This window comes from Colobus angolensis, unplaced genomic scaffold, assembly GCF_000951035.1.
Source record: "Colobus angolensis palliatus isolate OR3802 unplaced genomic scaffold, Cang.pa_1.0 Scaffold215, whole genome shotgun sequence".
Classification (NCBI taxonomy): Eukaryota; Metazoa; Chordata; class Mammalia; order Primates; family Cercopithecidae; genus Colobus; species Colobus angolensis.
Genome location: NW_012115322.1, coordinates 1,387,371 through 1,409,246, shown reverse-complemented (window position 1 = coordinate 1,409,246; position 21,876 = coordinate 1,387,371). Strand labels below are relative to the sequence as shown.

Below are 21,876 nucleotides of genomic sequence, written 5' to 3'. Positions count from 1 at the left end.
TCTTTTCTTTTTTTCTTTATTTTGAGACACAGATCTCACTATGTTTCCCAGGCTGGTCTTGAACTCCCAGGCCTACTCTTCTAGCTTCAGCCTCCCTAGTAGCTGGGATTACAGGCACATGCCCCCTCACTCAGCTTCAATTTGCCTTGTTTTCATGTTTGTTTTCCAAAACCGAAATGAGAGAAGGGTTGTCTATGCTAACTTAGTATGGAATGTTTACTTACTTAAACTAAGCCTTGTTTACATGGAAGCTTCTGAAGAAATCTAATGTAGTTGAGTATCAATAGAGGTTATAAGAAATTAGTTCTAACTAGATGCAGAAATATATGTTTGGTTGTGCTAGCTATTGTGTATTCTGACTTTGGGGTTGTATTTAATACAGTTCTTGTGATATTCTTATGGAAATGATAATCCTTATGGGCTAAATGACAGAAAAATCAGGAAGATACATGACTAAGTAAATATACCTAATAGTGGAGACTAATTTATTAAATAGCAGGATTTTTTTGTGGCTTGCCATGTGGTTATGTCATATAACCTTGTCCTTGTCCTGTTTGGGATCCATATCTTGCATGTGCAGATGGCTAAAAATAACTAAGTAGGTTAGATTAGGAAGAAAATTCCACAAGAGCTCCACGTACTGCCAAATGGATCAAAATGATAACATAAATTTAAGACAGTAAAAGTAAAATTTGGTATTTAGATTCAATTGAGAAAAATTACATTAGTACTAGATGACAGTAACAACAGTGATAACGAGTATAATAACAGCATTTACTTGACGTTAGGTGCTGAACACATCTTATACCTTACATGATACCCAGCTTCATTATTACATATATAAAATATTCAGGAGCCCCAACATAAGCAATCTGACAAAACTGCTTTTTAAAAAACAGTGCCATAGATTCTGTATGGGACACAAATAAGCTCTCTGAACTGACCTCCTGTATCAAGAAAACAACACTAAATTTTGAGGGATTCTATTCTGACAGGAGTTTTGAAAAAACAGCATAAATTACAAATAGAATGATCAAAGATTGAAGAATGTATAAAACTGAAACCAAAGGAGGGCAAATATGAAAAAGTCTGAAGAGCTATCAAGTGGAAGTGGAAATAGGCTACTTGTGGTGTTATAGAACAGAGATCTAGAGCTTATCAGTAAATTATTTAGGTAAAAATAAAAAGCTATATAATGGCAACTGGAAATGATCTAACAAACAAATGACGTGCCCTGAAGGACTCCAAAATTCCTTTAAAGAATTTTTTTATTTTTGAGACACCGTCTTGCTCCATTGCCCAAGCTGGAGTGCAATGGTGTGATCATGGCTCACTAAAGCCTCAACCTTCCAAGCTCAAGTGATTCTCCCATCTCAGCCTCCCAAGTAGCTGGAATTCCAGGCACGCACCACCATGCCCGGCTAATTTTTTATTTTTTGTAAAGAAAGAGTCTCACTATGTTGCCCAGGCTGGTCTTGAACTCCTGGCTTCAAATGATCTTCTTGCCTTGGCCTCCCAACGTGCTGAGATTACGGGAGGGAACCACTGCACCCAGCCTCCAAAATTCTTATATTTTTAAGTATCTACAGACTTTTGGAGATGGAGAGAAGGTAGGATGCTGAGTGGGAGAGTAGATTAAATGTCCTTTATCTTCCAACTCTAAATTCTATGATTCTAATTCATTAAATTAAATACTTATAAAAATTGTTTTAATTTTCTGAAATTTTATAAATACAAGGACATTTGAAATTGAGGAAAATACATCTCTATAATAGTGGGAAAGTTCACTAATAGTTCATTTGAGAGTAAGATTTCAAAAGGTTCGAATTAATGGGTTCACACAAAAAGAAATGAGGTACTATCAAATGTTGAGTCGTTACGAAATTATTGATGTTATTTATTCAATTCCTAAACTATCTTTAGCATATAGCATTAAATGAAAATGAGTTTACACATCATTATTGCTTTAGGCTTATCATCTCGTTGATTTATTTTAATAAGGGAATGACCTGCAAGCTGGAGAGTGGGTAATAATATATCATCATATTAGTTTTCCCACATTTCTGGAGTGCCAGAAATTAAGTGAATTAAATAAAATCTTCCCTTATGTTCTTAGAATTTATTGTCAGATTCCATTTGTAGGCACTCTTTTCCTCCACTTTGTACTTCAACCTGCATATTAACCAAATCCCTGTTTTCTTTTAAAGATTTTAATTAAGAGGTCCTGCTTCCCTATGAAATCCTGGTAATTTATTCACTATAACCAAGACTTTCTGAACTTTTGTGGTTAAGTTTTGGGATTCACAAAATGATATGCTAGCAATATGCAGAATATCTAAGTAAAATACTTGTAAAAAAATTAACCAATAGAGACAATACCTAGTTTTTCACCAGATTTGCTACCGTTTCTTTTTTTTTTTTTTTTTGAGACGGAGTCTTGCTCTGCCGCCCAGGCTGGAGTGCAGTGGCCGGCTCTCAGCTCACTGCAAGCTCCGCCTCCCGGGTTCACGCCATTCTCCTGTCAGCCTCCCGAGTAGCTGGGACTACAGGCGCCCGCCTCGTCGCCCAGCTAGTTTTTTGTATTTTTTAGTAGAGACGGGGTTTCACTGTATTAGCCAGGATGGTCTCGATCTCCTGACCTCGTGATCCACCCGTCTCGGCCTCCCAAAGTGCTGGGATTACAGGCTTGAGCCACCGCGCCCGGCCTACCGTTTCTAATCATAACTAGAATCTACCTTTGGGAGAGTGAGTCTATGAACTTTAGACCAGATTTTCAGCAGAAAGAAGAATTAAGTAAGGCCTTAGGAACTTAAATTCCTGGACCTTCTTGGATTTTTTATGTCCCAAGGTAATTTATTACAATTATATAAGTGCAAAATGGGTTACACTGAAATAACTGACAGCCTATTTTAAAATATGTGCATATAAAATCTATCAGCATCAGTTTGTTGAGGTTGATTTATTATCTGGCACTTTGAATTTATCTAAAATAGACAAGTAGAAAACAGGACAATTATTATATTTTCAGGAAAGTAGGGAAAAGTTGCAATCTTGGGTCCTTTGTAATATCCCCAGGTACAGCATCTTACTCTAATGGATCTTAGAGATCTTCTGGCCCGACCTCTATTCGGGAAGCCCCTTTTGACATACGAACAGTGAAAAAGAAGAGCGAACTCTGGATAAATGAAGAGGGTAGAAGAAAATGAAGGAAGCATTATATTTTGAAAGGTAAAGCCTATCTATAAAAATAGTTACTGACATTAAGTTACCTGATTCAAATAAAAATATATCTTTCTAGAACTCAAACTAGTACTCACATCACTAGCAATGTCTCTTGAAGCTTTAGCTAGCTGTACAGAAATCGCATCAGCTGGGAGATCATAGCCTTTCTTCAAAGCTTCTTCCCATCCAAGTTTATAGAGTTTCTGAAAATTAAAGATATTTTTCAGCATTATTCTGTCTATATAAAGAATCTCAGCAGATTACTAGGGAAAAGTTTACCTACAGAGTGAATATCAGATTGAACATCATCTACCCTATCTTTAAAGATATGGATAAAAATAAAACAAGTTGTTTAAAGGAGTAGGAAAAGCACTGACTCAGCATCGTATGACCTGGCTTTAATCTTTTCTGGCTGTGAGAATCCTGGTGGTATATTTTATCACAGCCTCTGCTATCCAGAAACAATATGGTCATATCAGGTACTTTTCTCATGGCTGTTAAATACTGCCTTGGCTTACTATTTTGAAGGCAGATATTAAGATAATTGCTAACAAAAAGAAAAACAGGTCACAACATTTTAATTAGCTAAGGGATAAAAGCAATAAATGATGAAATACTTTTTACAAATTGCAATAATTTAGTTGCAATCTTTCTGAGTTGACTTTACTGATTGAATGGAGGTATATGTGTTAGAACTGGGTAATAACAAAAATAGCTCATAGTTATCCAGTACTTTCCATGGGCCAGGCACTGTGTTGAGGATCTTACACAGAATTTCCCATTTAGTCCTCATGGCAATCCAATGTCATAGGTACGTTTATGGTCCCAACTTTAGGGATGAGGAAAGTGAGATTTAGACAGGTAATTGAGTTACCCAGTATCATACATCTCAAAAATGGCAAAGCCAAAACTCATACCAAGTCTGTTTGATGTAATTTTACCTTATTTATGTGTTTATTTATTAGAGACAGGGTCTCCCAATGTTGTCCAAACTGGATTCAAACTTCTGGGCTCAAGGGATCCTCCTGCCTCACCTTCCTGAGTAGCTAGGACTACAGGTGCATGTCATCACACCTGGCTATTTGATGCAATTTTTTTCAACAATTATCTATTGATTTTCTGCTTGGTATCAAACGCAATGAACACAGAGATAAACAGACACAGAACCTGCTCCATGAAGTATACAGTTGTGGCTGAAGCCTTTGCTCTTAACCACTCTATTTTGCAACATCCTGGGCTAATCAGTGTGTCATTTCCAAACTTCCATTGCTTCAACATTTATATCAGTATTTACTCTTACATTATTTTATAAGTTCATAAGTTTCAATACAAAACCCTTACAAGTAGTTTTTATGTAACTTTACCTGACTATACAGTGTTTGATTCTGCTTGGCTTGTAAAATATCTGGTGTATCAGGCATCACGTGAACATTGGTCTTATCTTTATTCCAATCAGCGGTGTATAAATACTAGGAAGTGGGAAAAAAAGACATGAAATTAGAATAACTGGGACAAGCAGGAAAGAAAAACATGTATTTATATATTAGTACTTGAATGCATTCAATTTGACGTAGTAAAGTAATAACTAAGCAGCATATAATTCAGAAAAGACTCTACAAACAAACTCAGATTTTAAAAAATAATCTTTTAAGTATTTTCTGTTTTCTACAATGGAAAGTATTGAAGATATAATAATTAAAAATATAAATAATTTCTAACCCAACTAGAAGGTCAAGAGAAGAAAAAAAATAAGAGGTGGGCAGAAGAAGAAGATGGTGTAGGGGAATGATCTGGAATGGTTTGCCACTGCCTAGGAATGATGAACCTGAATTAGATTTCTCCAAACAAGAACCAGAGCCTGCTAGCCTTTCCTCATGTGGGGGCTGTGTGGACGGCCACTGTTCTGTGTACCTTGTTCATGGTATGTGCATTCTGCTTGGCAAGCACCATGTCCATGGAATCAGTCAGCTTCTTAAACTGGAAGTTGCTCGGGTGTTGGCGGTATTTCTGATCACTGGCATATTCAGTTGCTTTCTTGGCCTTCTCCACTTCCAGAGAACCTGCTGGACTCCAGCCAAGCCCTTTGTACCATTCATTGTAATCTTGCTTATATTCATTCTATAAAGAAGACAAGCAAATTCTACTTTATCTTATCCATTTAGACACAAAAGCATGGCATGTAAACAGACTGTGATCTCCCTTCCCGTGCTAGGATTCCAACCATCACCCAAGTAGAAGAAAGCCTTACATCACTCTGTATGCGATTCATATTCCTGGTCAGTTCAATGTTCATTGCATCTGGGAGGAGGATGTACTTGTGAATCAGGTGCTTGTAGTTAGTGTTGGTGATGTTGGCTTGGGCATCCTTGGCAGCCGTGACACTGAGCATGTCGGCAGGGGTGTGGTAGCTGGTCTTTGTGTTCTCATAGTTTTTCTTGTACTCCCGATCAGATTGCATCTTAGCCACTTGCATGGAATGGACTAATTTGGGATCATCCTCGAGACTGCGGAAACCAACCATTTTCCCCTTCCCTTTTTCATAATCGTGCTTGTATTTATACTGTGAAGAAAATACGAGTTTTTATACAGAGCAATTCCTTTGACTAAAAATCAGTCTAGTGTCAATATGCTGTATTTTTGTGTAATAAAATATAATTAAAAATTATATTTGTATAGAGCTCTATAGTTCACAAACGCATTTTCCATATTTATTGATGTAACTGAATACAACTCTCCCTTGTGAGTTAGATAGCAAAGTTCTTATTACTGCCCTCATTTTATAGATGAATAAGCTGAAACCCAGATTGCTGAGCAACTTGTTGAGGCCACTGAGGATTAGAACCCAGATCTTGTGATGATGCATTACACTGACTTATGCATGTACTTTGCTGTTAGTGCTAAAGAGGCCTTTAGTGGGTAAAAAGAACACAGAAAATGAAGGGGAAAAAAAAAAAAAAAAAAAAAAAAAAAAAGAACATTTCTCTTATTACTGCCCTGAGAAATTATCCTGTCAGTCATTTACTGATGAGAAAAGGTTCAATTATGAGACACAGAGTGTAATTTTAGAATAGCTTTATATTCGTGGAGCTCCTTTTCCTTTAAGACTCTCTAAACTGCTATAATGGGGGAAGAAATTGTCCTATTTATCATCTCAACTTTCTTCTATAGAGGGGAGATCTTGATCCATAGAGAGCTTCTTTTTCTGCCTATCTCCTTGTGGGATTGCATGTGCAAGTTGGGGGTAGAAGCTAGTAGAACCAAATTACTCCAGCGTAATAGAAGGGAGAAGAATTTGGAGTTCTCAGGATAATAAGAGAGAGTGGGATGGGCTGGATAGGTAGGGAAGATGAAGAATAGAGATGAAGAGGAAAGAAAGTAAAACTGATGGGTGACCAAGGAAAGAGTGTTTTGAAATGTGCTCCTCCCAGGACCTCCAAGTCATTAAATGCTCCCTGTGAGTGGATTTCTTGTGGAAACAACCAAATGAAAGAACTGAGTTTCATATAGGTGGCATGTTATGACAGTGATGTGTTGGTACACCTGCTTTTTGCCGCACAGTGCGGGAAAAGCCTCACTTTGTAGTGTTTGCCAATTTCTGTGGTGTAAATACGCCCATCATAGCTGATATGAAGCCACCGATGGTTTAACAACTGGTTTGCAACAGTTCCTAATTATTTACTCATCAACCATCATAAGCCCAGATGATCAGCACTCTTGCATCCATGAGACATCCTGAGAGAAAAATCATCTCTGAAGAAGCAGGAGGCAAGAACAACATGAGACTTTCACCAAGAAAGCTTAGTGAAGGGCTTTGAATTTCTACAAGCCATAGCCTAGTGACAGATTCAAAGTAAGTGTATCTAGATCTCATGAGTCAGGGAGCTGATATCTATGAGGGTCACCATGTGGTTAGCTTGGTGTTTTTTCAGAAATATCAGAGAACACACAAAAGCAAGGTTAAGAAGCATTCACAGAGAGTGAGACCCACTGTTTTTCATATTGTGTCCACTCAGTGTTTCCAGAACTCAACCTTATTATTTCGGTTCCCTAGAAACCCCCAGCCAGGTGACTGCTTTCCTTCGGACTTACATCACTTGCAATATCTCTGGAAGCCTTAGCAGCTTTGATAGGAATTGCATCCGGTCTGAGATCATAGCCTTTCTTTTTAGACTCTTCCAAGGAAAGTTTGTAGAGTTTCTGTAAAGAGAGGCAAAGGGAAGAGTTTTCTTCTAAATATGAAAGCCTGGATTTATTTTAGAAGAGTAAACTACCACTGTGGCGTCTTTTTTTTTGTTTTTGAGCAGAATGCTTCATTGGTGCTTTAGTGGCTGAATGTTCTTACAAGTAACATAACTGTGTTTGAAAAACAATCTATAACAAACTTAAACATGTTTTCAAGAAACTACCAGAAAAAACTAAAAGTTACTGGTCTCTATCAGGTTGTAAATATACTTAAAAAATGTGAAAGTCCTGGAGATTCTTATTGATGCAAATAAGAGTTAAAGGAAGACTACAAAACAGCCCTATTCTTACATCAAAAGAAAAGTCACTGTTTTATAATCAGCACTTTTATTTGTATAATAATGTGGAATCTACAATTAAAGAAAAACTCAGCTATTCCAAATCTCTGTGGAATTCAAAGAAACAAACAAACAAAAAAAAATAGGTAGGATTAGAAGATTTCCTAGCAACTATGATTAGACGAAAAAGGAAATGACATAAAACATCGATACATTTTCTAACAAGTGTTGCACATTCCTTGTTGTGGGGTTTGCCCCAAATTCTTCAAAATGTTCTTCTTCCCTTTCCATTTAACCCCTTCTTCAGAACCATCTCAAAGGTTTGATGGAAGGGCTCTCTAAGAATGAAATTCCAGAACTCTCATTTCCTTTTTCTCTTCTCCTGGCCTCCGAGCCTGTTTCTTTCTACCAAATCTCTCAATTTAATAAGGAGTGCCCCCCAGAACAAAATCCAATCACCCTTCAAATTCTTAACTGCTTGGCCCAACCCCATCGACAGACCTACTCCAACTCCGCAAAGCAAAATTAGAAAGAGAAAGAGCCTCATGCGTGGATTTCCACCATTATTTTTAAAACATTCACTCCCATAACTGAGAGAGATATTAATTAATTTGTTCTTACTGGTTGAAATCTGCTGGAGAGAAAGATGACAACAGGAGGAACTATACTTACATCACTCATATTAATTGCATTTGCCTTTGCCAAAATAATCTGGGGGATATCAGGCATGATGTGGACTTTGGTTTTATCAGCCTCCCATGCTTGTTTGTAGAGATGCTAGGAAAAAACAGTGTAAATTAGTGTTTAAAATCTTAAAAGAAGCTTACTTAGTACATACACATCATTGTACACATATATATCAATATTTCATGTGTTTTTATTAACTAGGTTTAAATTAATTTATTCATTATTTTTGAGACAGAGTCTCATGCTGTCACCCAGGCTGGAGTGCAGTAGTGCAATTATGGCTTACTGCATCCTCCACCTTCCAGGCTCAAACAATCCATCCTCCCACCTCAGCCTCCTGAGTAGCTGGGACTACAGGCATGTACTACCACGCCTGGTTAATTTTTGTATTTTTCATAGAGATGGGTTTTTGCCATGTTGCCCATGCTGGTTTCAAACTCCTGAGCTCAAGCAATCTACCTGCCTTCACCTCCCAAAGTGCTATTATTACAGGCATGAGCCACTGCACCTGGCCCAGAAAAAATTTAATGGAAAAGTTGCTTATTCAAGCAATACAGTAGGGAGGATATAAGATGGAAAGTAAAAATGCTTTATCCCCTTACCTTACAGCATGGAGGTAGCATTTGCCTCCTAAAATTTTCTATGTACATTAAAACACACATATAGTCCTTTTAAAATATACATGAAGTCATATTCTACATCTTGATTTTTAACTTAATAATAGAGACATCTTTGAACAACTTCTTAAAATAATTTATTTCATTCATTTGTAGAGCTACATAGTATTTCATTAGGAGGTATAATCTAATTAAGTTAACCAGTTCTCTGTTGATGAATATTTAACTTATGGCCTCTAGCCTTTTTCTACTACAAGCAATGTGATGATCCTTGTGGTGGACATGGAGATGTGCCACCAATATACCCATTCAAGGAAGGACCTGATTCCCCAACTTTTGACAGTCTCTAGTCATCAGCTATCTCACTCAAGAGCGTGTGCTTCCCAGATAACCACACTCAACAGCTCATCGAAGTGGGTGTACAAAGATCTAGCCATTTCAGCTCAATGCAGGTCTCTACTACAGAGACACTTGAGAGCCCTCTGTGGGACTGGGCAAGCCTTTGTCATGCCAGCATCACTGTTCAACTTCTCCTCCCGCCTAGTCCTTCCTCCCAAGGACTAGGATCCCTAAAAAATACTCTGTACTCCAATTTTCATCTCAGCATCTCTTTTCAGAAACCCTAAACTGCAAACATATTCTTGTGTGTATGTACGTATGTATATCTTTGCACACACGTACAAGGATTTCTACAGGGTAATGATACCCAAATTTTAAATTTTAACAAACATTAACAAATGGCCCATTAAAAGTTTGCTTTAACAGAAACTCCCTTACAGATATTGTGTGTAACACAGCTTTTTAATTTGTGCAAATGCAATAGATGAAAAATGCTATCTCTTTTAGTCTGTCTTAATTAAAATAAGAATAACCTTCTTCTGGACTAGAGGTTGGCAAACTTTTTCTGTATAGACAGAAATTCTTTAAATTTCAGGCCGTGTGGGCTACAAAACTGCTGTCATTAGCTACTCAACTCTGCTGCTGTAGTCCAAAAGCAGCCAGAGACCACACGCTGACAAACAGCTGTGGTTGTGTAACTATAAAACTTTATTTACAAAAACAGTCATTTTTCTGAACCTTGTTTTAGACCAGCACTATGCAGCAGAACTTTCTGCAATGATGGAAATGTTCTGCATAATCCAATATGGTAGAACTCGATTTGAAATGTAGCTAATGTGAATGAGAAACTGAATTATTAATACGATTTATACAAACATAAATCAACACATGTGGCTAGTAGTAACAGTATTGGGCAGTGAAATGCTAGTGGAAAGAGCAGTGCCTAGTTATCAGAATCCCTATTCTAGTCCAGACCCCGCTGTTGACCTGCTGTGTACCCTTTTGGGAGGTGCTTTGCTTCTCTGGGCTGTTCTTTTTTCAATTCTGCAGTGGGAGGATTCAACTTGATTATTATCAAGATGTCTCTCAGTGCCAGTGCATCTTAGTTCTATGATTCTCCTCTTGGCATCATTATTCAGAAATGTTAATCACTAACACTGAAAAAAATAGATATCCTCATAGTTTAGATTCTAAATCTTAAAAGAGGCACAGAAATTTGTGCCTTGTCTTTGAGGCAGGTCCCTTTCAAGGAGATTGATCTCCACAAATCATTCAATTCTCTGAAGACTCCAGGGGGTTTGCTCTGTGGCTTAGCATAATCCAGTTCTATCTTTCTAGCACAACTAGGGCCATTATTTTCTGCAACGGTTTCATGTTTAGATCCAAATCATCTTTTTCTCTATTATGTTAATCAAAGGCATTTCTCATTTTGATCTACCAGTGCTGCTGCAGTTATTTTATTATTTTTAACTTCAAAAACAGATGTTCAAGGTTGATTGTACTTGTTGGTTTTGATCTCTTATTGCAAATCAATGTAAAAATGGAGAAAGGCTTTTCTAAAAGCTGGAATAATTCATGACCCAAGGGAACACTGATATAGAACAATTGCCCTCAAGATTGCCCAGAGAACATTCTGGTTTTAAATGCTGCTACAGCCATATAATCTTGGAATTTTCTTTGATCCCATCAAAACAGAAAGGAAACTGGGCTTTGGGTGGTTTGCAATACCAGCTGCCGTCAGGAAATCGGCTGATTCAGTGTTATGAGTGTCTATTAAACCTCACCTTAGACAAACAGGACTCATTTTCAAGAGGTGCAATAAAAGAAAAAGTCCCTATTTATTTGGTTATGTCAATAAGATAGGATGGTTCATTGAAGATTTGAGACTACTAGTTAGAAATAATTCCTATCTTTTTTTTTTTAACCACAAGACTCTTTTTCTAGGTAAAATAACCTCAAGTGTGATGCCCTATAACTGTATTAGCAAAGCCTGTGGATTAAATATAAGTTATACCTGGATTCTCTCTGATGCATATGAAACACTGCATTATTCAAAGACTTACTTCGTTCATAATTTTTGCATTATTCTGGGCCAAAACCATGTTCATCGAGTCCATCAATGTGGAATACTTCAAAGTGTCTGGGTGCTGGCGGTACTTCTTTTCACTAATAATCTCCATGGCTTTCTTGTTTTTCTCCGCTTCCAGGGAGCCCAGAGGGAGCCATCCAATGCCCTTCACAAAGTCAGCATAGTCAGCCTTGTACTGATTCTGCAAAAGAGGAAAATAATGAGAAGAAACTGAAACTTTCCAAGAATTCCAAGTGTGTGTTTAATATTCTGTAACTTCCACTTCATTTGTAACTTTTCCACTTCAATATTTGCTAGAATATTGGTATTTAACCAATAGCATGATGAACTTCAACCATTTCATCCCTAAAATTTTATCCTTTTTATATTTCCTTGCATGATAAATTTAAAAATAAGCAGAAATGTCTTTGTGATTTGTTTTTCTCAGTGCCTTCATAAAGAAAAAGTACCAAGAAATACCACTTAGATTCATCTGCCAGGTGACTGTTATCTCCTTGAGAAAAGCAACTATGCTGACCTTTCTTACAAAAACTCCCAAGGCCCTTTGGTTAATAGATGACTCTGGAAACCCCATTTTTCCCTTTCACTGTCTTTGATCACCCACCACCATTACAATTCCCTCAGGTATGCCAGAAACCTTCCTGGTACTTTGTGTAAATTCCCTTTTTTGCTCCTCAGCTTTGACATTTCTCTCTACAACTGTACCATGGTTGCTTTCATTCAGGCACTTATTACCTCCCTGGCAATTAATAGCTCAGTCCTCACATTCCCAAAGATAAATGTAGGCTTGCTTTGGGTTTGTAACTTAATTCACCTCTCCAACCATCAAATGGCCTCTTTAGCTAAATTCTTGGCTCTATTCCTTCTCAGTCTTTCTTACATTTAGTCCAAAAGCTGCATCAGTCATCACCTTCTCAAAAAATTTCATTAGTAAGGTAGGCAATTGCAAAGTTAGAAGTGGTAGAATGAAACCCAGTTGGGAGGGAGGGGCTGGAGCTATCAGATTATCTGATTTCTTACTTTCCCTTTTATTCCTCTATTAAAAGCCTATTATGCTTTTGACCACCTTTGCTAGATATATTTCTTTCAATACACTCTTTCTGAAATGAAGTTCCATTTGCTGTTGTGGAATTCAACATCCAACAGTGCTCACAGCAACAATAGTAGAAAACAAGACTTTAGTTTCTAGACTTGATCTCCTTTTGTTAAAAGACATGAATTCAATCTAAGGTAGCAAATGAAACACTATGTTGGGAAACAGCAGATGAATTTCTTTCAGGATTTTCAAAATGTCATGACTTATGGTCTTTCATGGTTACTCATTATCCAGAGTAAGCGCTCTGCAAATGTGGCTTTCACATACATCACTCTGAATCTGCATCCTAGTTTTGGCCAATTCAAAGCTCATGGCATCAGGAAGCATGTTGTAGGTATGGATCACGTTCCTGTAGTTGGCGTTGGTGGCCACTTCCTGAGACTTCTTGGCAGCCACCACACTGAGCATGTCCACTGGGGTGTGAAAGGAGGTCTTGGATTTCTCGTATCCCTTCTTGTACTCCCGGTCTGACTGCATCTTGGCCACCTGCATGAAGTGCACCAGCTTGGGGTCATCTTCCAGGCTCCGGAAGCCAATATGTTTCCCTTTGGCTTGTTCATAGGCTTGCTTGTATTTGTACTGTGGACAGAGAAGACATGATGGTGATGAAAATGGTAAATGAAAGAGAACAAAGTACCATTCACTAGGTGACATTAGCTTTGTCTTAGATGAAGGGTTTTAGAGCTACTCTAAAATTAGAAGGAAGGCACTCGTGAGAGGCAGGGAGCAAACTCTTTTTACTTCGATTTTGTTTTTCCCAGACTTGAATCCATGGAAAGAAAATAATCTCAGAGTTAATTGAAGAGATGTGTACTTAAATTGGTATAGAGACATTTAGAAAGCAGATTTCCCCACTCGGCTAAGTGACAGAAAAGGCTGCAGGTATGATTTCTCATGGTGCATCTATAAGAGAGGGCCTGGCCATGGGCCTCCTGGTAAAACATGTAGATTGCATCTTTACATTTGCTTATAATTGCACGTGATTTGAATAGACTCTAAAGGCTACTTGTTTTAACAAGACTCAGTCACTACTTACATTAAATAATGAACAGACGATTAGAGAGTACTTGGATGAGGTGAAGGGAGATGTCTTGTGCGTCACATGGGATGGCATTCCCACCAGCCCTGAATGGAGCTGACCACAGCTCCTACATATACACAAGCTTGGTGCATTTGTTCTTACTTGCCTAGCCCCAAAAAGGCCCAGTGGAAGCACTTACATCACTGGCAATGTCTCTAGAGGCTCTTGCAGCCTTTATTGCAATGGCATCAGGTCGCAGGTCATATCCTTTCTTCTTTTCTTCTTCCCAGCCAGCTTTGTACAGTTTCTAAACAATAAAATAGAAAAACAACAGCATCTTGTTATTGGGGTTAGAATAGAGGTCCTGACTACAAAGTGGTTGGCATGTAAAAAAGGCAGACATAAGTATCGGTTCCCTTTAACCTTCTTCCCAGCTTTTGCTGTTGTTAATCTACTTACATCACTCATGGTGATTTGATTTATTCTGGAGAGTAAAATATCTGGTGTGTCAGGCATGACATGAATGGTGGTCTTGTCCTTGTTCCATTTTTCAGTGTAGAGCTTCTGCAACGAGAAAGTCAGGTGCATGATTTTACAGCAGGACAAGTTTGACCCAATGCTAGCAAGAGGAAGAGATTTACATCTACATGGTAGAAGAGGTTAAATGTTGATATTAGAAAATGGATGAAATAACAAAAAGATGGGCCAAGTAAACTAAACACACAATGAGAAAAAAAATTGTTGAATAAGGCAATCCTCTACTACCAAAGCACCAAATATACCATCTTGCCCCCACCGCACAACCATGTGGAGTTTTGTCGTTCTGTCACATTCTTAACATGCTGTTGAGCGATGACCTGAGGGGGTCGCTATGAAAGAGAACGTGCTAAACATGATGCAAGCAATAGAGTCCCCTCCCACCAACACTATCAAGACGATCAGAAAGAAACACTGAAGGAGATGATGGGGGCAGTGCCAGGCTCAGTAGCATGAATATCATGAGGGTTCCCTGGGCAAGGCTGGCAGGTGAGTCCTTACCTTGTCCATGTTCAGTTTGTTACTCTTGTTAAGTGCCTGTTCCATTGTGTCCATGGCGTACGTGAATTTCAGCTTCTCAGGGTGCTGGCGATACTTCTTCTCACTAAGAATCTCTCCTGCTTTCTTTGCCTTCTCCACATCTAGGGACTCTATGGGGACCCAGCCGATCCCTTTCATCCAATTGGTGAAGTCAGATTTGTACAGATTCTTTACAATGAAAAAAACAATCATTTCAGAAATAGTCAGGGCTTGGGTTTCTTTGGCTACATGATTTACTTACAATCAAAAAGAAAAAGGGAAGCTGGGAGGGGGAGAATAATCTGCTTTTTACTCCCTGCAGTCTTTCAGAAGAAATTAATTATAAAAGTAATTGCATTCATAGTGGTTTTGAACAGGAAATCCTGACCCAGCAATTCCTTTAAAAAGTTAACTTTCTTCAGAAAAAGAAATGAAAAATTAACAGAATTTTGCACTGGAAGGAAAATTATATAACACCTATTTGAGCCTCCTAATTTTTCATAGACAATATCGTATGTTTGGCTCTAACACTAACATTTTAAATATATGTGTATGCATATATATAAAATTAACAATAAAGTTACCTATAATTTAAATGAGTGAAATCCTAAAACTCCAAGTTCTGGAGGGAATCCTTAATTACAGTGAGTGCAGCCAGGTGTGGGATGGAGTAAGTGGTTCCTGTTTTTCCCTCCCACCCATTAGAAATGGATAACAACTTGGTAACCAGTACATACATCGCTCTGAATCTGCATGGCATTCCTGGAGTGCTCCACATTCAAGGCGTCGGGCAGGAGAGTGTAATGGTGGTATGGCTGTCTGTAGTTGGCGTTGGTGGCAACCTCCTGAGATTTCTTTGCAGCTGTCACACTGACCATATCCAGAGGTGTGTGGTACTTGGTCTTGCTGGCTTCATAGCCCTTTTTGTACTCACGATCAGACTGCATTTTGGCCACATTCATGTAGTGAACCAGTTTAGGATCATCCTGAAGACTGCGAAATCCAACTTGCTTGCCTTTGGCTTTCTCGTAGGCCTCCTTATATTTGCACTATTTGAAAACAAAGGGCAGACAGAAGTTGGATAGCATAGAAGTCTGATATAAACTGAATTTATACAACAAATAAAGCAAAAGCCAACTTCAGTCTGAATCTAGGTAACATTGAAGTTTTTTTTTTTTTTTCTGTATTTTAAAATAAACAATTAGCAAAATATTTTTAATGGCTCATCTTGAGACCTGCCCTGGAGATCATTAAGGATGGAATAATGGAATAGTTTATATTTATACTCTTCACAAGTAGATTACTTGAATAACTCAAATGTTCCTGAGAAGTTTGCTTATTAAGCATTTGATGTACCCTTTTTTTTGAGACAGGGTCTTGCTCTGTCCCTCAGGCCAGAGTGCAATGGTTCAATGATGACTTGCTGCAGCCTCTGGGGTCCTCCCTCCTCAGCCTCCCAAAGTGCTAGCATTAGACATGTGAGCCACCATATCTGGTCAATGTATTCTTTTTATTATATTTCCAGTATTAATTTGTATTATCTTAAAAAGTATTTGCATAATTATGAGTAAATTTCAGCCCTAATACAAATTAGTGTATTAATCTTGAAATTAATGCATTTTTACTCTATCAAGGCATTATGTCAATTCATATATGAATATAACTTAGTTTGTAAAAAAAATTAACTAAAATCTTGTTACGTAATTAACTATAAGTAATTAACTAAAATCCTGTTATGTAATCCATGGAAATAGAAATATGAAAGACCAGAAAGAATTAGCAAAATATTTTTTCTGGTTTTCCATGTTTCTATTTCTGTGGGGTTTTTTCCTTCGTGGAAATTATAAAATTAAAACACTGAATTCTTTTAAAATACTTGGAGACTTTTCTAATTTAGTGATATTTTAGTATATCATGACTTTTTTCAAGACAAAATCCAAATAAAAAGTGGCTTTTAAGTTCATAACAATGATACTAATGAAAGTTTCAAATACTTCACAGTTTTTAAAAAGAATTTTCTTCTTTGTAATAACTTTATTAAGCTTTTAAATATGTGAAAAATATTTAAAGTGAGGCAATATAAACAATGTAATTGGCAATTAGGATTTTAGGAAGTATTTTTATATTGTAATTTCTTTACTTGCTTCTTTATGTAGTTGATACAGTCTTATACATCACATACAGATTTTTTTTTTTCTTTTTTAGAGATAGGATCTCACTCTGTCACCCAGGCTGGAGTGCAGCGGTGCAGTCACAGCTCACCGCAGCCTCAAACTCCTGGGTTAAAGAGATCCTCCCATCTCAGCCTCTGAAATAGCTGGGACTACAGATATACACCACCACACCTGGCTAATTTTTTTTTTATTTCTGTAGAGACAGGGTCTTGCTATGTTGCCCAGGCTGGTCTTGAACTCCTGAAGTTTTTTAAACAGACAGGAAGTTTACTACGTTTAAATTAGACTTACATCACTAGCAATATTCCTTGAACTTTTTGCAGCAACAATTGGGATGGCGTCTGGTCTCAAATCGTAGCCCTTGGCAATGGTTTTCTTCCAATCTGCTTTATAATGAGCCTTCAAAAAAGTAGAGGTTATTTTATTATTTGACATCATTAAAAGAGGAATGAAACAGAATGCCAAAATGTTTCTTATAAAACATGTCATAATAGATCCCTTTCTATTAAGACAATCTATGAAGTTAGGACTATTAGTTTGTCTTTTATGTATATACTTGATTTGATTTAAAAGGATCAGTAAACTGTATACACAGTATAATCTCAACTGGTCAAAAAATGTATATGCTTGTATAACAAAGCAACAGAAAGGTAATGCTTTGACTGTTGAATAACAGAAGATTTTCATTTATTTTTCATAATTTTCTATATTTTCCAACTTTTCTATAACATATAATACTTTTGGAAAAAAGTTTCTTGTAATGAAGCATTTCAAGCTTATAGAAAGACATGAATACTAAAACTAAAAATCCAGATGTAGTATAACTCAGCTTTAATTGATCTTAATGCTTAAATATTACTTAGAAAATGCTTAAATATTACTTGTAAAAATTGTTTACAACAAAAAAATTTTGTCACTTTTGACAACAAATTGATACTTTCTATAATCTTGTTTATCTTAAAGCATTTTTCTCAAGTCTCTTACTGTAGTATGAAGCCTAATGAACTAGAGAGAAATGATCACGCTTTAGAGTGCATTATGCACTTTAAATGAACCAAAAGCACAGGAATGTATAGTTGGATATGAAACAGAGCCTAAAAACATTGGAAAGAATGACTAAGCCATCTTTTATGAAATTAACAATTTATCCAAGTTTTATTATGTTTTTAAATTAGGATTTATATCTTTTTTAAAAAAAGGAAACAATTCATAATAGTGGATTTAAACATTACCACCAGTTAGATGTCTAGACTACTCAAGAGAGGTTAGTTACATACAAAAAAAAGAGTTTGTGAAGAAATTTTTGGATGTTTTAATAAATAATTAAAATAAAAGTTGTAGAAAGCAATATTTTCCATACTGCAGACTAGGCACTCTTGTGTTTTCCAATCTTGTCTGTCTCACGGTCCTTTTTTTTTTCTTAATAGGACACAACTTACTTGACTGACTTTATAACCCACTAATGAGTCACAGCCCATAGTTTGGAAAAGTCTGCATTAAGCAAAATTTTATTGTGGCCCCCTGGGCTCATGTTGTATGGTTAAGAGTTTAATGTGAAGACTCAGGGTCCACACAGAGTTGCACCTCCTACAATTCTCAGGGCAAGAGTTGCAAAGAACCAGAAAGGAGAGGCCCACGTAGGCAATATTAGCACCAGGCCAAATACTCACATCACTCATGTTGAGGGCGTTGACCTTGGCTTGAATAAACTGAGGCAATTCAGGGTCAATAGTGTACTTGTGCTTCAGTTTCTCTCCCTCCACCTTGTAGTTCAACTAAAAGCAAAGGAGACGGCATGCACATATCATTAGCTGACATAATGTAAATTTCATCAAGCACAGACTCCTTTAAAAAGGAAGGCTATCATTTGTGTTTTCCATTTATGAGACAAACGCCTACTCTGTCGTGAGGGAGGGGCCCTGGTAGATGCATTTATGTTCGCATTCTACCAGTATTTATTGGACAGCACTGTTGGTCAGGCAGGGTGGTAAGTTCTGTGTTTAAAGAGGTAAGGAAGGCAGATCTGTCCTGTTGGAGATTATTGTCCAATACAAAGGACAGACATAAAACATGTAAACTACAAACTATCACTAGAATTTGTGATGTGTTATCAATGGAATAATTGTAGCAAAGAAACAAGGATGGTCAGTAAAACCACTCTGCAGAGGTAACATTTACGCTCAGACTTGGAGAGAGGGGCAGAGGAAGAGCATTCGGGACCCAAGGCTGGAAATGTGCCTGGGTAGACACGGGGGTGGGGCAGTATTAGACAGAAAGTGCAGAAGGGGCCACAGAGAGGAGGGTCTTTTGTCAAGTTGATGAGTTTAGATTTCACTCACATTCAAGAAATTCCTAAGAGGTTTCACATATAAGAGGGATATGCTGGCCGGGCGCGGTGGCTCAAGCCAGTAATCCCAGCACTTTGGGAGGCCGAGATGGGCAGATCATGAGGTCAGGAGATTGAGACCATCCTGGCTAATACGGTGAAACCCCGTCTCTGCTAAAAAATACAAAAAACTAGCTGGGCGAGTTGGTGGGCGCCTGTAGTCCCAGCTACTCGGGAGGCTGAGGCAGGAGAATGGCATAAGCCCGGGAGGCAGAGCTTGCAGTGAGCCGAGATACGGCCACTGCACTCCAGCCGGGGCGACAGAGCGAGACTCTGTCTCAAAAAAAAAAAAAAAAAAAGAGGGATATGCTTTGATTCGTGTTTTAAGACAGGCTCTCGTGGCTGTTTGAGACCACAGGCAGGGAGTCCAGATAACAGGTTATAGAAGTTGTCCACACGAGCCATACAGAAGCTGGAAGTAGGGTTGGTGGCATTTGGGAGCAGGCTGGCTGAGAGATATTTAGGAAGCTGACTCAGCAGAGGTACTGGATGTGGGAGTTCACACAGGGAGGTGTTAACAGTTACTGCCAAGTTTCCAGCTTGAGTAACGAGGTAGATGTTGATAGCATTTATTGTGATGGGGAAGACTTCATATAGTGAGTGTACAGTTTGCCTAGCTAACTGGAAAAACACCACGAGAAGCGACATCTCGCTCAGTACAAAAGAAATCAAGAGAATTGACACCATTTATTACCCGTAAGATAGAATTAACCCTTAGACATCTGTGATAATGTGGGGACAGGAGCTAAAATCCATAGATCTTCAAATCGAAGGCAAGCAAAGCATTTCCCCACCTTCCAAAGTCTGGGGCTAAAATACAAAAAGTCTTTCTTTGGTTTTTACTTACCCCTCTCTTTCTGGTGGAGGCATTTTAACAGAATTCTAAAATTAACAAGTCATGTGAGGCCCTGAGCATTATAATTAGCTTCTACAGAAAGAATAAGAGTCCATATAGACGTGGTCTCAGAATGAGATCCCAGACGACTGCAAATAAACTGTTTATCTCTTCCCCAGAGGCCTCATTCTAAGATTGCCTCTCAGAGCATGGAGCTATTATGCGAGGGGATTAGGACATTATGCCTCTTCTCTCTGTGGCTAGGTAGAAATACTGCAACCCAGAGTAATAAATAACTTGTTTTACAATTCATAAAGAGCCACAGATAATAATAGTAATAATGTCATTTCATATGTATAATGCATATCTGCTTATGAATAGCACAGGCTCTCTACATTTGGAAAACAAAGCAAATTTGGAATAGTCCCGTGTTTTTGTCTCCCTATTTTCCCCATGTTCAAGATCCCAGTTGCTTCAAAAGGCAGCCCTTTCTCTCATACCTATGAAAGCAGTTTATTTGCTAACATAGATGCATCCTCACGCATTGAATTAAGAAGGATGGAGGAGCGGCTCAGACACGTGTGGTTATTTACGGGCAAATCCTTTTGAACGGAAAGCACTCACATCACTTAGCTGCTTTGTGTTATGCTGAGCCAACACCATGCCCATGGAATCAGGCAAACTTGTGAACTTGATGGTATCTGGGTGCTGTCGATACTTCTTCTCATTTAATGCATCGCCTGCTTTCTTGACCTTCTCCACCTCCAGGGAACCAATAGGGATCCATCCGATGCCCTTGAAGAAGCTGTTATACTCGTCTTTATACACATTCTGTAAAAGGGTAAGCTCATATGAGAAGATACCCTGGAGAATATTCAAGGGATGTTTCTGGGATCTGCAACTCTATCCAAGGGAAATGAATAGCAACTCTTCAGCATGCTCATGTCTGACTGTCTGTCACAGAGCTTATCTGGAGTGTGGTAATAAGAAGAAGCCGTTCTGTTGTTAAAGTGCATTATACAATACAGAAGGGAATCTAGGTCACGTATTTTTGTGGGTACTTCTAAAAAAATTTTTTTTGTCACTTTTGACAATAAATTGGTACTTTCTATAATCATTGTTTATCTTAAAGCATTTTTTTAAGTCTCTTACTGTACTATGAAGCCTAATAAAACAGAGAGAAATGATCATGCTTTAGAGTGCATTATGCAACACAGAGGGGAATCCAGGTCACTATAGGTGCTGCTAAAAAATATTTTGTCACTTTTGACAATAAATTGGGCTTTCCTTTTGATTCCACTGAAGACTTCAAAACTAAATTACATCTGTACTATCCACCTAGGCTATGCTTGGGCTCATCTGGGGAGCAATATTTTCATCAAGTGCCAATAAATGTATAGCACTTCTTCCCTTTACAGAGGACAATTCTAACAGAAATCTGGCTCCTGCAGCAGGAGATGCTGTGAATGTTAAACACCTTTCTGTGCAACTCTCCATGAATCATGTTGCAAGCACAAAGCTTTCCTGGTTCATTTTAGATGACTCATTACAGAGATTTACATGGATGACATTGTGACCTTGAGTTAATAAAGGAAAAAAAAAAAAAGCACTTTTCCCAGACTCAAGAAGGATAGAAAATTCTTCTATTTTGCATTTTGTGTCTATCACCATTGCAGACAACCCATCGGGAACACCCATCTCCTCTTGCTGAGAATCAAAGTGGCTCGCAGAGTTAGTGGAATATAGTTTTATCTTTCATCCATAAGTTAATAAAGACAACATCAATGATTATGATATGAGCACAGAAAGCAGGCAAAAACAGCTTGTCTACCAT

General features: G+C 37.9%; 1 protein-coding gene across 1 annotated transcript in view; it reads right to left on the bottom strand.

The window, feature by feature from the left end:
• Positions 1–21,876, bottom strand: part of NEB (nebulin) — a 226,170-nt gene that overhangs the window by 147,326 nt on the left and 56,968 nt on the right. The window contains exons 38-52 of the mRNA XM_011943053.1: positions 20,667–20,873; positions 18,492–18,596; positions 17,113–17,220; positions 15,385–15,696; positions 14,630–14,836; positions 14,051–14,155; positions 13,791–13,898; positions 12,838–13,149; positions 11,449–11,655; positions 8,415–8,519; positions 7,312–7,419; positions 5,471–5,782; positions 5,134–5,340; positions 4,587–4,691; positions 3,318–3,425 (exon numbers count right to left, since the gene is read on the bottom strand). Of these exons, the coding sequence (XP_011798443.1) occupies positions 3,318–3,425; positions 4,587–4,691; positions 5,134–5,340; positions 5,471–5,782; positions 7,312–7,419; positions 8,415–8,519; positions 11,449–11,655; positions 12,838–13,149; positions 13,791–13,898; positions 14,051–14,155; positions 14,630–14,836; positions 15,385–15,696; positions 17,113–17,220; positions 18,492–18,596; positions 20,667–20,873 (2,616 nt within the window). The remainder of the gene's footprint in view (positions 1–3,317; positions 3,426–4,586; positions 4,692–5,133; positions 5,341–5,470; positions 5,783–7,311; positions 7,420–8,414; positions 8,520–11,448; positions 11,656–12,837; positions 13,150–13,790; positions 13,899–14,050; positions 14,156–14,629; positions 14,837–15,384; positions 15,697–17,112; positions 17,221–18,491; positions 18,597–20,666; positions 20,874–21,876) is intronic.